Source organism: Elgaria multicarinata, chromosome 11 (genome assembly GCF_023053635.1).
Source record: "Elgaria multicarinata webbii isolate HBS135686 ecotype San Diego chromosome 11, rElgMul1.1.pri, whole genome shotgun sequence".
NCBI classification, from domain to species: Eukaryota; Metazoa; Chordata; class Lepidosauria; order Squamata; family Anguidae; genus Elgaria; species Elgaria multicarinata.
Window position 1 is genome coordinate 30411848 of NC_086181.1, and position 11910 is coordinate 30423757.

General features: G+C 46.8%; 1 protein-coding gene across 1 annotated transcript; it reads right to left on the reverse strand.

Annotated features, from left to right (window-relative positions):
* Nucleotides 1–1720: 1720 nt before the first annotated feature.
* LENG9 (leukocyte receptor cluster member 9) lies at nt 1721–5235 on the reverse strand. Its single transcript, XM_063137515.1, has 2 exons — nt 5178–5235; nt 1721–3398 (listed from the first exon to the last, which is right to left on the reverse strand). The coding sequence occupies exon 2, from the start codon at nt 3375–3377 to the stop codon at nt 1830–1832; it is 1548 nt and encodes a 515-aa protein (XP_062993585.1). The 5' UTR covers nt 3378–3398; nt 5178–5235; the 3' UTR covers nt 1721–1829.
* Nucleotides 5236–11910: the final 6675 nt, after the last annotated feature.

Genomic DNA, 11910 nt, shown 5'->3' on the forward strand with positions numbered 1-11910 from the left:
TAGGCCGGCCCAGACTTCCTGGTTGAGCCGCGGGCTCAGTTGAAGAAGCCGAGGGACCACGGACGGACGCAGGTAAGGCCCCCTCCCCCTTGGTCCCTTACCGGGCTCTACAGGTAAGGGAGAGGAGGGAGGGGGGCCTTACCTGGCGCCACTCCCCTCCACTGCGGAGCTCTGATTCGGAGCCGGAGCTCTGCGGCAAAGAGAAGCAGAGCGGGCCTGATCCAAAATTTTCGGATTGGCCCGCAGGGCGGATCGGGGGGTCCGTGCACACCCCTAGCTGTTAGTTAATCCTAATGATCATCTCATGGGAAACAAGATTCCTTTAGTTCCACCTGGGTTGGTCTCTCCAATAAAGGAGCACAATGCAAAACAGTTTTGTACTTGCCCCGGAATTGGGACATACTGCATTTGGGGGGGGGGGGGGCATGTGAATTGACTCCAGCAGCATGACAGGCCAGGTAAGGTACACAGGCTATAAGCAAAGAAAAGGCATACCTGAGCAGGAGAAACGTATGATGTAATGGCAGGTTACTGTGGGTTATTTAGCCCATGATTCATGGGAAAGTGAGCCACTTCCTGGTTCTGTGAACAACCTCCAATCAGACGTAGTTTGCAGAAAATGGAAGTGGCTCATGTACAGCACACATCCCTGCATATCATGGATTAGTCAACCTACACCGTGCCAGACAGCCACAGAATCTTCAGGGGCTGCATCACTTTTTTGTTGATCCAAAGAACTAAACAGAACCTTCCACTGAAATAGGAGCAGCTCTTGGGCATTTCCTTTGTGTGCTGTAGAAAGTACATGTAAAACTGGACGGCATGCCATCAGAAGAACAGGCTTTGTGGGGGTGCCCAACATTGCCATGTGTGTTTACTTTTGTTGATTTACAAAAGATGCCACCCTGCAGCAGGGGGAGGCATTGAGCTGCAGCCCTCCAAAGCTTGCACAGTTACAATGTGTATCTTTCAGCAGAGTGTGTGTTGTGTGTACAGTGTCCTTGTCTATGTGTTAAGACACAATAGGCTGCAACCCTTAACAGTTAAGCCATGCTGAACTTCATTCAAATCAGTGCAATTAAGCTGCATAGTTGATGCCCTTTTATTCTGAAGGGCCTTGGTTATGACAAATATTTGGATCAAGAAGTCAGTCTTCATTCTGTTACATAAAGCAAGGATGTATCAGCCAAAACACTTCCCTTCTCTGTTAGAAATCTCTGAGTCATCAGATCTTTTGTATGAAAGCACCAAGCCAGTGAAGAGGCTGTATGACGTGGTTTCCAGTGCCCCTATATATTTTTTTAAAAAAACAACCTGCTACCTCTTCTTATACTCTACTGCATCTAAGGACTCATCTACACCAAGCAGGATATTCCACTATGAAAGCGGTATATAAAAGGCAGGAGCCACACTACTGCTTTATAGCGGTATTGAAGTGCACTGACAACTGTTGGGGCCCATTGAGACATACTATGTACTGCTTTCATACTGCTATATGCTGCTTGGTGTAAATGAGCTCTAATCCTCTGCTGAAGGGCTGTAGTTCCCACTCCTCACAGCTCTATCCCTGCTACTTGCTATCTCAAAACAGATTATAATTTTACCTCTGCGAAGTCTAATCTTCCACTTTTGAGGCAAGCAGTGTAGGTTCTTGGTTTCCACTACAGGTTGTCTCAAGAGATGTGGCTAGTCCACCACCTCTCCTTTGCTCCTGTTATTCACAACACCATTTACACTACAAGTAGGTATTGAACTCCTAGTCCCTTCCCTCTTCTGCACCGAAGGTCTTGGCCATAAAGCTACCTACTCGCTGATGGATCTCAATTCCCTCAGTATAAATCTAATTTCAGCACAGTGCTGTAAAACCCATCCGTCGTCCTACCTTTTCCTACCTCACATAAGCATAGTGCCTCTACTGCCTGTGTTCCTAAACTCTCAATAGTGGGAATCCATAAGGAATCTGCTGGCAGTTGAGGCATTGCCTTCCGTAGTGGGATCTTCATGATGGTCAAGTGGAATTTTTCTTTGTCTGGAGGATGAATCACAGTCAAATCCTTCTTGCTAAAGGCTTCCTCCAAAGTTCGGACCAGTAAACTCAGCTCAGGCGTAGATGTTGGAGCCATGTAAAGCACGCGCGAAAAAAAAGTCTCTAACCTGTGGAAAGAGAGAAGCAAGGCTGGGGGCAGCAGGCGCTGGCTGTTGGCTTGTAGCTCTTGGAGAGCCACAATCGCTTTGTAGATTTCTTCTGGTGTGTCTAAGCGCAGCAAGGAAAGGGTAAGGTGTAGAGTAGCCAGGGGCGTACAGAAGTTGGCTAAGTCTGGGCGAACCTCACAGAGAGCACCTTGAAATAGTTTCACGGCTTCCCGGGTTTCTGGGCTGGTGATTCGGATAGCTACGAAATGAGTGGGACGCTGTTTAGAGCGAGGAACGTTTACCCCCTCCCTGCTTCCTGAAGCTGCTACCTCCTCCAGCACTATTGGGTCATTTCCCTTTTTGATGCTGAGGACATGTTTGGTTACTTCTTCCTTGACGGATTGTCCATCCCTAACTCTGTGGACTTCCTCTCCTTCCATCTCCTTGTTCACCACATTTCCATCTAGGATAGTATGCGTGTCTCCAACCAATTTCAAATTATCCATGTCTACCCCAAGCTCCTTGGATGCTTCCTGTCCATCAGTTGTCCTGTTCAGCTGCTTTTCTCTATCTCTAGCTGAACCATTGGTGTCTATCTCCTCTTCCCTGTCCTGGGCCATCCCCTGTCCTCTGCCTCCTTCGGAAGGATGACCATTAGTCTTTTCCCTGGTGGCTTGAGCTACCTCCTCCTCTTCTTTTATCACCTCCAAGATGGTTCTCCCACTTCCTGTGGACCCAAAGACATCATCTGTGCGGCTGACTTTGTCCCACACCACACGAGACCTGTATTTGAAATATTGGATCCTATGTTTGGGGATAGCCAGCACCCCTGGCCCGGCTGAAGCTAGATCCTCCCATGAGAAAGCAGTAAAAGGCTCTTCCAATATCCCCAAGAACCGGTCAAGGTAACCAATAGAGAAGTATTGGGCTGGCACCTGGGTGTCCCACAGGACACGAGAGATAACATCCTCTGCTGTTTTCATGGGAGGCTTTTTGCTGGATGGCAACTGTGGGGCAGGGTCATGGTGGATGGGTCTGTGGTCTTCTAAATGATGGTCATCACCAGGGTGAGGGTTCCGGCAGTGGGCACCGAAGCGGCAACGTCCTTCCAGGAAAAAGCAGCATGGAGGGTTGAGCTCAGCAGAGGAATGTTTGTCTGGACCTGAATCAGGAGCTGCTGGTGGTTCCACAGCGGTATCGGAACAGGGGTATGTGGGGTCCTTCTCGGAGACTAATTCAGCCATAGCTACAAATCAGGAATTGCTCTAAGGAAGAAAACAACTGGAAGCAGAAGGGAAAACTTTACTTGCAGCTAGTTCTTGCATACTGGACCGGAGACAGTAGAAGGACAATTGGTGGGGGAGGAAATACTAGGATAACAAGGGCCATGGGCAGCGAGTGGCATTCTGAGAGATGCTGTCCCTGAAAACATTGAAAGACAAGGGATGAGGGAACCAGGAACTGTATAGTGTGATGCAGAAGAGCTCGGCTTATGAACCAGGAAGTCTCCAGTTAAAATCCAAGTTCCGCAGTGAACCTATTTAACAAGAGATAATATTTCACAGGCTTAGTGAAGAGCTTTGAGCATTGGGTGTGTGGCCGGGGAGGGGGATCTCTTCATTATTTATGATTGGTTCTATAGGACCCACAGGATTAGATGGATACTTCGCACAGACGAGCGCACGGAAACAAATGCAAAACATATAAATTAAAAAATACTGAGGATAAAGGCTTGAGAAATTAAAAACAGTCTTTGCCTGGTGCTGGGGGAGCCTCGTTGAGGCAAGGGTTTCCCCAACTTGAGTGCCACTACTGAGAAGGCTCTCTCTGCATAGACACCTGCAGGGAGTGGCAGGGGAAACTAGGGAACTGTATCTAAGGAAGATCTTTGTATACAAACACAGGCCTTTGGAGACAGAGAGTCCTTCAGGTCCCCTGACCCCAAGCCCTCTTTCTCTAATTACCTCTGTTTTCCAGGGCGCAATTACACTACAAACCTACAGTCATTCTTTCCCACTAGGGAATCCTGGAAATTATAATTTGGGTGAATGGGTGGCAGAATGGCTGGGGTGAGTGGGATCGACTAGTAGATCTGTTTGTGATCTGTAGTAGTTAGGCAAGGGTTTCTGACTCCTAACTATCTTAACAAGAGCAACAATTAAAAGCCCCCTTACCCCGCCTTAAGGTTACTGAAAAAGAGTGCTTGGAACCCGGAGGGAAGAGTGCATTTTTGTGCGAAAGGATTTGTGGACTGGGTTCTGGTGCCGATCACAAATTCCTGGGCTCAGCAAGTGCTCAGAGGCACCCTGTCACTTCATTCCTAGCCTTATGTCCCACCTGTCTGAGCCACTATTTTGCCTCTGGCTCTGATTTGCAGATCTCTTTGGGTTTCAGTAAAACACAAAATAGATTCCACAAGCCTTGGAGTCTGCCCACAGCTCCTAATGCCCACACTCAACTCCAATTCCCAGGATTTATGACGGAGGAGAGAAGGAAGTCATGAACTTGTATACACCATTCTGAACTTCCTCTTCCCCCTCCTTCCCATTTTAAATAAAATAAAAATACTTAAGTCATGTTTAAACTGGCCATGTTCTAACACGCCCTGTTGGTTTCAATGGCTCTATATGCGAAGTATGATGGCCTGGAGCCAGCCCCTAAGGGTTGTGACACCCCAGGTATGATCCACCTGAACCCAGGTCTCACCCTACTTGTGGGTCCCGCCCCACTGATTGAAAGCCTAGCTTCGGGGGGGGGGGGAGTTTCCCTGTCCTTCTTTTCCCTACTTCTACCCAACTCTCCTCCTCCAGCCCATTTATCTTCCCCACTACTAATTTGTGAATCTCTCTCTCACACACACCCTCTCTCTCACACACACCCTCCAACACCAACCAACCACTATCGTATCTACCTGTACAGGAGCCCTCAATCCTTTTACGGGAAGGTCCTATTTCAATTCAGCATCCAACACACTTTCGATTTTTAAATCAAAAATGAAAGTGTGTTGGGGATGGGGGTAATCCTGCCTTAGTAAAAAGCCTTACCTTTCCTTGTTCAGCCAGCCAACAGCTTCCTGCTCCAGCTCACCTCCACCTCCACTCCACCTCCCCTCCTTGTAATGATCGAACCGCTTCCTGGACAGAGTGGGGAAGGGAGTTTACAAAATAACTGCAATGCATTGCGGGATATCGAAGTGGCTGAGCCGCTCCCCACTCCGCATCCAGCAGAGGGCGAAGGAGGCCCTCCGATTTCTCTCCTGCTCTTGGAGGGCCCACAAACGGCACGAAAATTGGGTTTTCGCATTCTCCAAAGGGCGAAGCTGCCTTGACTCTTACAAGGGCGGACAGATAATAAAGTCTGGATCTGCGCGTATATCTCTGGACGGTTCGCTGTCGATCAGCAAGGATTTCTGACTCCCAACTGTGTTATCAAATTCAGCAACGACGTCTACGCTGCTAGATCGACACTCCTGTTTTATAGCGGAATTGAAGTGCAATGAGAACTGTTGGGGGACATTCCACATACCACTTTCATAGTGTTATTTCCTGCTTTTTATTCCAGAGTCGTAATGATTCGGCACAAGGCGTAGATCTGGCCGACAGCTCCCCTAAATTATAGCACTGGAAGGAAGAGAGCTTGGGGTAACCAGGAGTTCATTTTTGTTTCGAAGGACTGTGAGCTCTGTTCAGTTCTGATATTCGAAACGAATTCTCAGGCTCCGAATTCTTTAATTCAAAATGGATGTCTTTTGCCCCAGACTTGGACTGGGGAGCCCTAGGAAAAAAATAAGAAGGGCTTGTGAACCTGAAAGCTGGGGCTCGTCTACATGGGTGTTTTACCCCGGGGTAGCTTCAGAGTGGCAGCAGGTGATCTACATGATGCAGCCGCCACTCCGACGAGATCCAGGGGCAAAGCTCCGTGCTAAAAAAAAGTCGGGTACTTACCCCAACTTTTTTAGCCTGGAGCCAGGCTCGAGCCTTTCTAAGAAAAATAAAATAAATGTAAAGGGGGTGTTGGAAGGGGGCGGACAAGGAGCTCCGGGCTCCACACTGTAAATAAATAAATACATTTTAAGGAAACAGGGTGGGGGGGTGGGAGGAGAGGGATGGGGCAGCCGGGAGTCAGCTGCCACTGCTGGGACAAGCACCAGGGGTGGGATGGGGAATGGGGCAGCCGGCTCTCCTCCATCAGAGCTTGCTCTGGCTGCCCGTTCCTCCCTTCTCCTTGGTTCTGCCAGTGCAGCAGCGGCAACTTTGAATTGGCGCTCCTTCCCATTCAGATGCTGGGAAAGTGCGCCAATTCGGGAGCCCGGAGCCCTGGGGCGTAGACCTGGTCTAACACAGGAATTAGATCATGATCTACTCCTAAATCTCTGGATGATTTGCAGTAAATTACTCAGGTTTTTTTGCTCCCAATCGTTTAACAATAGCCACAGCAAAAAGCGACCCCCTCTGCCAGGTCCTAAATTAGGCCACAAAAACAAAGAAAACTTGGAGAGAGAGAGAGAGAGAGAGAGAGAGAGAGAGAGAGAGAGAGAGAGAGAGAGAGAGAGATTAGGAGTGGATTTTTGTGTGGATTCACAACTCAGTTCTGGGACTAAAATAGTTCCCTGGGCTAAACGTATGCTCAGATGGACCCTGTTCCTAAATTCTAAGTGTATATGTGCTCCCACCTACCGATTTCCTTGGCACAGTTTTGCACTTGGCTTTGGCTAAACCTCCGGGTTCAAGTAAAAAAACAGCAACAAAGTAGATCCAGGAGCCGGGTGTCTGCCTGCCTCTGCTCTAACATCTACATATACTCAAATCATTTCACCAGGCTTTAATTTGTGCTGGAACTTAACCTCGGCACTAAGGCGGAAACTATAATGAAATATTATTTTAACAGGGAAGGTGCCCCCAAGCATGGGCAGAGTGCCATTTCACCACTGAGTAATCGCAGCCAATTCCCACACTTCAAGCATTAAGGAGAAAGTATGAAAACAGAGGGTGTTGTTCCCAGACCGGTTTGAGCCTGGCACCACCTATTGTTTTTAAATAAATTAACCACTGCCTTTAATCGACTTGGGTAGGGGGCTAAAAGGACAGGTATGTCCCCCAATTTCCAGGCCTGGCTTGAGTCTTTGGTCCATCTAATGCCAGATCATCCTTCAGGCCCTTGCTGAAAATTAGGGTGACCATATGAAAAGGCGGACAGGGCTCCCGTATCTTTAACAGTTGCATAGAAAAGGGAATTTCAGCAGGTGTTATTGGTATGCAGGCAGCACCTGGTGAAATCTCCACTTCATCACAACAGTTAAAGTTGCAGGTGCCCAGCCCTCTTTTGTATCTGGTCACTCTAGTATAGCTCCTGCAACTTTAGCTGTTGTGATGAAGAGGGAATTTCACCAGGCACTTCATGCATACAAAGAACACTTGCTGAAATCCCCTTTTCAATACAACTGTTAAAGTTACAGGAGCCCTGTCCTCCTTTCCATAGGGACACCCTAGGAAGGAAGATCCAATTGCCACTCCAGTTGGGTTCTATAGATGGAATGGGGAAGGGAACGCCATTTTATCCTTCACCTCAGGCACCAGTGGGGGCAGCCCTGCCATTCAGAGAACGCTGCGTCCCCATTGCAGAATCCTCTAACGATTTTCATTTGATTTATTTTGGAGCACTGACTGTTAAAAAATTAAATGTGTAACCTTTCTGGAGCAGGAGTTGTATCAGTGCCCTCTAGAGGGGAAGCAATGCCCCCTCCCGTTCCTTTTTTTATGAGGCATTTTAAATCCAGGATTGGCACCTTCACCAACTTAGAGGGGCACAGGGGTGGGGGTGGGGAAGGCATAAAGTTGGACTCGCTGCCATATATTTCCCAGCTGGTGTGTTTCACAGGTTGCCTCTCTGCAATCTCCTCTCTGCCTCTCCTTCATCCTGTCAGGCCTGGACTGTGTCAGTGAGGGGCCCTGATCTGTTTATCCTCTGGCAGGAAATTCACAGCTGGGATCGACCAGCAAACGGAGGCACCAGAATCCCAGATAAGGGGGGGCGGGGAGAGAGAGAGAGAGAGACGTGTTACAGCTGGAGTCGATTGTGGGGGCAGGGAGCGTGATCGGCAAATGTTTTCACTTTGATCCGATCCCTGTGGCTGAGAAACCAGGCCTCTGGCCTCCCTCAGCCTGTGACAAACGTTGAAATGTAGCATCAGTGCAAAATGCTTCTTCTCCCAATCAGTGATCCATCCTAATTCTTAAAGTTCCTTCTCTTCCACCGTCTTCCTTCTGAAGGGGAACTTTTTTGAGCTGATCAGGCTGTAAATGGGTACAATGATGTAAACTCAGCCCCCCCCCAAAAGAAAATGCATACACAAAACCCCCAAAACTGCATCAAGATAAAGAAATGGTAACCATGCAAAGACAAGTGTTGTCTGCAACAAAATGTTGCAGTGGGAAGCACGTCCTGTTTAGAAAATTCCAGCCACTCTTCTTCTCGCCCCCATAGTCAATCAGCATTAGAAGGCTGTTGAGCACGCTTGATACTTTTGCAAATTTCAGCAATACCCTGAGCCTGCTTATAATTCCCTCTGGTGTGAGGGTGGTGCTGTTTTGGCTATGTATGTGATGGCACTCGCAGCTTGAACAGCAAAAATAGAGGGAATTATTAGTTAGGGCAGCGAGACGCAAAGATGAAATTAAAAGCAGACAACAGCAGCAGCAAAAGAAAATACTTCCGCTTCAAGCTGGAGCATCTCCCCTATGAGGGAAGGTTGCATCAACTGGGATTGTTTAGCTTGGAAAAAGGCTAAGGGGAGACATGATAGAGGTGTACAAAATTATGCATGGTGTTGTGAAGAATGTGGACAGGGAGACCTTTTTCTCCCTCTCTCAAAATACTAGAATCCAGGGTCATCCCATGAAGCTGATTGGTGGGAGATCCAGGGCAAATAAAAAGAAGTACTTCTTCACACAGCACATAGTTAAATTATGGAACTCACTACCACATGATGTACTGATGGCCACCTATTTGGATGGCTTTAAAGGGGGGGGGGGGTTGGATAAATTCCTGGAAGCAAAAGCTATCTATGGCTACTAGCCCTGATGGTTGTGTGCGATCTCCAGTATTTGAGGCAGTAAGCTGGTGTGCACCAGTTGCTGGGGAACATGGGTGGGAGGGTGCTGTTGCACCACGTCCTGCTTGTTGATCCCTGGCCGATGGCTGGTTGGCCACTGTGTGAACAGAGTGCTGGACTAGATGGACCCTTGGTCTGATCCAGCAGGGCTCTTGTTATGTTCATAAGCTTCTGTTCATGGCACCCATTTTTGTACCAGGTCAGGCTGCTGACTTCCACGTCGCTGCTAGTCTTGCTGTACCTCCATCTCTATTACCCAGTGGGTATTTTTGGACTAGTAAAAGGGTCATTGTTATACAGGCAAGGGGGCAGAAAGTGCCTTTGTATTGCAAAGATCTCTGAAGGATGAGCACTGCATTTGTATGTGAAACGTAACTGTGCTGTTGACCTATAGCCCTGTAATAAAGCACATATTTTGCATGTTGGACGTTCAGTCCCTGATATCTCCAGTTTGTGGTTTTTAATGGATCTGGTACAGCCTTCCTCAACCTGGGGCACTCCAGATGTGTTGGACTGCATCTCCCAGAATGCCCCAGAGCTGGCTGGGGCATTCTGGGAGTTGTAGTCCAACACATCTGGAGCGCCCCAGGTTGAGGAAGGCTGTAGGTAATGGGAAGGAATGGCCTGAGACTCAGAAGAACCACGATCAATCAGAATGAAACATACTGGGATAGAGTCCAATGATGTGGCCACACAACGGCATTTCATGCACACCCATCTACACACTTAAGTCCTTCTTAAAAGGACCCAACACACTTCCTCTTAGGGGCCCTGATACTATGTTCCTGAATGCAGAGTGTTATTCCTTCTCCTATGGGAGAGAATGCCTATGGGATATGTATATACAGGGCCTTCCTTGAGGTGGAGTGGCTAAACATGATCCCAGTGACCTCTTTGGGTTTTGTTTGGTTGGTTTTTATTGAGTTTTCAAAATAAAATACAGTAAAAAGGAAAAAAAGCAATAACGAAAGACATGAATGCTAATTCAAAATCCTTCTTCCCTGCTTGGTCCATTTCAGTTTTTCTTCTTACATTTTTCATTTTCTTTTCTAGGATAGTATATTAATTGGTTATTTATTTCTATTCTTCTTTTCATGAGACCCACAGATTTCTGTAAGCTTCTGCCAAAGTTATTCTGTTCAATTCGATTTTGCCAGTCTGTCCTGAAAGTATCTCTTCTCTTTATTCCTCTGTGTATTCTTAACTTCTGAGTCAGCTTTTCATTTATTGCTGTATCCCAAATGTAATTTTTCCACATAAATACTGTCAACATCAGAGCTGTCTTCCAGTTAATTGCTATTAATTGCCTTGTGTCTGTCAACAAAAAACAATACTTTTTTCTTTTATCTTTCTATTTTCTTTAACATACATATTCAGTCAAGCTAACTCTGGTGTTTTGCAAATCATTTACTCAGTAATTTTTCCTATTTCTTGGGGAAATCTTATCCCAAAACTTCCTAACCTTTCTACATTCACACCACATGTGAATCTGGGATCCATTATTTTCACATCTGCTCCAACACAGAGGTGACAAATTCTTATTGACTTTTGCCAACCTAACAGAGATCACATACCCGTTTGGAAGACAAGCTATTCCCTACCTCATCCCCCCCCCCGCCCCACTCAAAAATGTCTTGCCAATTACAGCATTTCTAGTACGACAATGGAACCAGTTACCTAGGGAACCGCCCAGAGAGCTTCGGCTATTGGGCGGTATAAAAATGTAATAAATAAATAAATAAATAAATAAATAAATAGGGAGGTCATGGGCTCTCCCACACTACAGGCCTTCAAGAGGCAGCTGGACAAGCATCTGTCGGGGATGCTTTAAGGGGGATTCCTGCACTGAGCAGGGGGTTGGACTCAGTGGCCTTATAGGGTCCTTCCAACTCTACTATTCTGTAATTCTACTTTGCCCCTTAGAACATTGACCGGGGCTGGTTACAGGGAGCATACAACTCCCCTGTTAAAACAGCTTCACTGGCTTCTGGTCTGTTTCCGGGCACAATTCAAACTGCTGGTTATCACTTATAAAGCCCTCTATGGCTCGGGTCCCGGTTATCTGAAAGACCATATTCTCCCACATGAGCCTGCCCATGCTCTGAGATCTTCTGAGGAGTCCTTTCTCTCAGTCCCACCAACATCCCAGGCACGCCTGATGGGTACGCGGGAGAGGGCCTTCTCGGTGGCTGCTCCAAGGCTCTGCAAACCCCTTCCCAGGGAGGCTAGGCTGGCTCCCTCTGTGCTACACTTTTGGAGGCAGGCAAAAAACTTTTTTGTTTCAGCAGGCTTGGAACGACACCGGACCTGTGTTAATGTATTTTTAACCTGATACAGTTTTTTAAAATTTTAACGTGTTTTTAATTTCACTGTAGGCGTAATTCTATTTTAACTCCTGTAATTTATATTTCTATGTTTTAATTGTACATGTTTTAATCTTGTAAACCACATTGAGTCCCAGTACTGGGAAAAAGCTGGGATATAAATAATAATAATAATAATAATAATAATAATAATAATAATAATAATAATACTATAGCCACCATCGAGTATCTCCTCCTCCTCCTATATGCCTGACCTCATGCTGAGTTTGCTTTCTTGGTTACACTGAAATGTGACTAAGATGTGTGAATCTGACTTTGCAGTTTTTTTTCTTTTCTTTTTCC

Excerpts from the sequence above, each read along its gene's own strand:
- LENG9 (XM_063137515.1), bottom strand. The coding sequence starts at position 3,377 with ATGGCTGAATTAGTCTCCGAGAAGGACCCCACATACCCCTGTTCCGAT.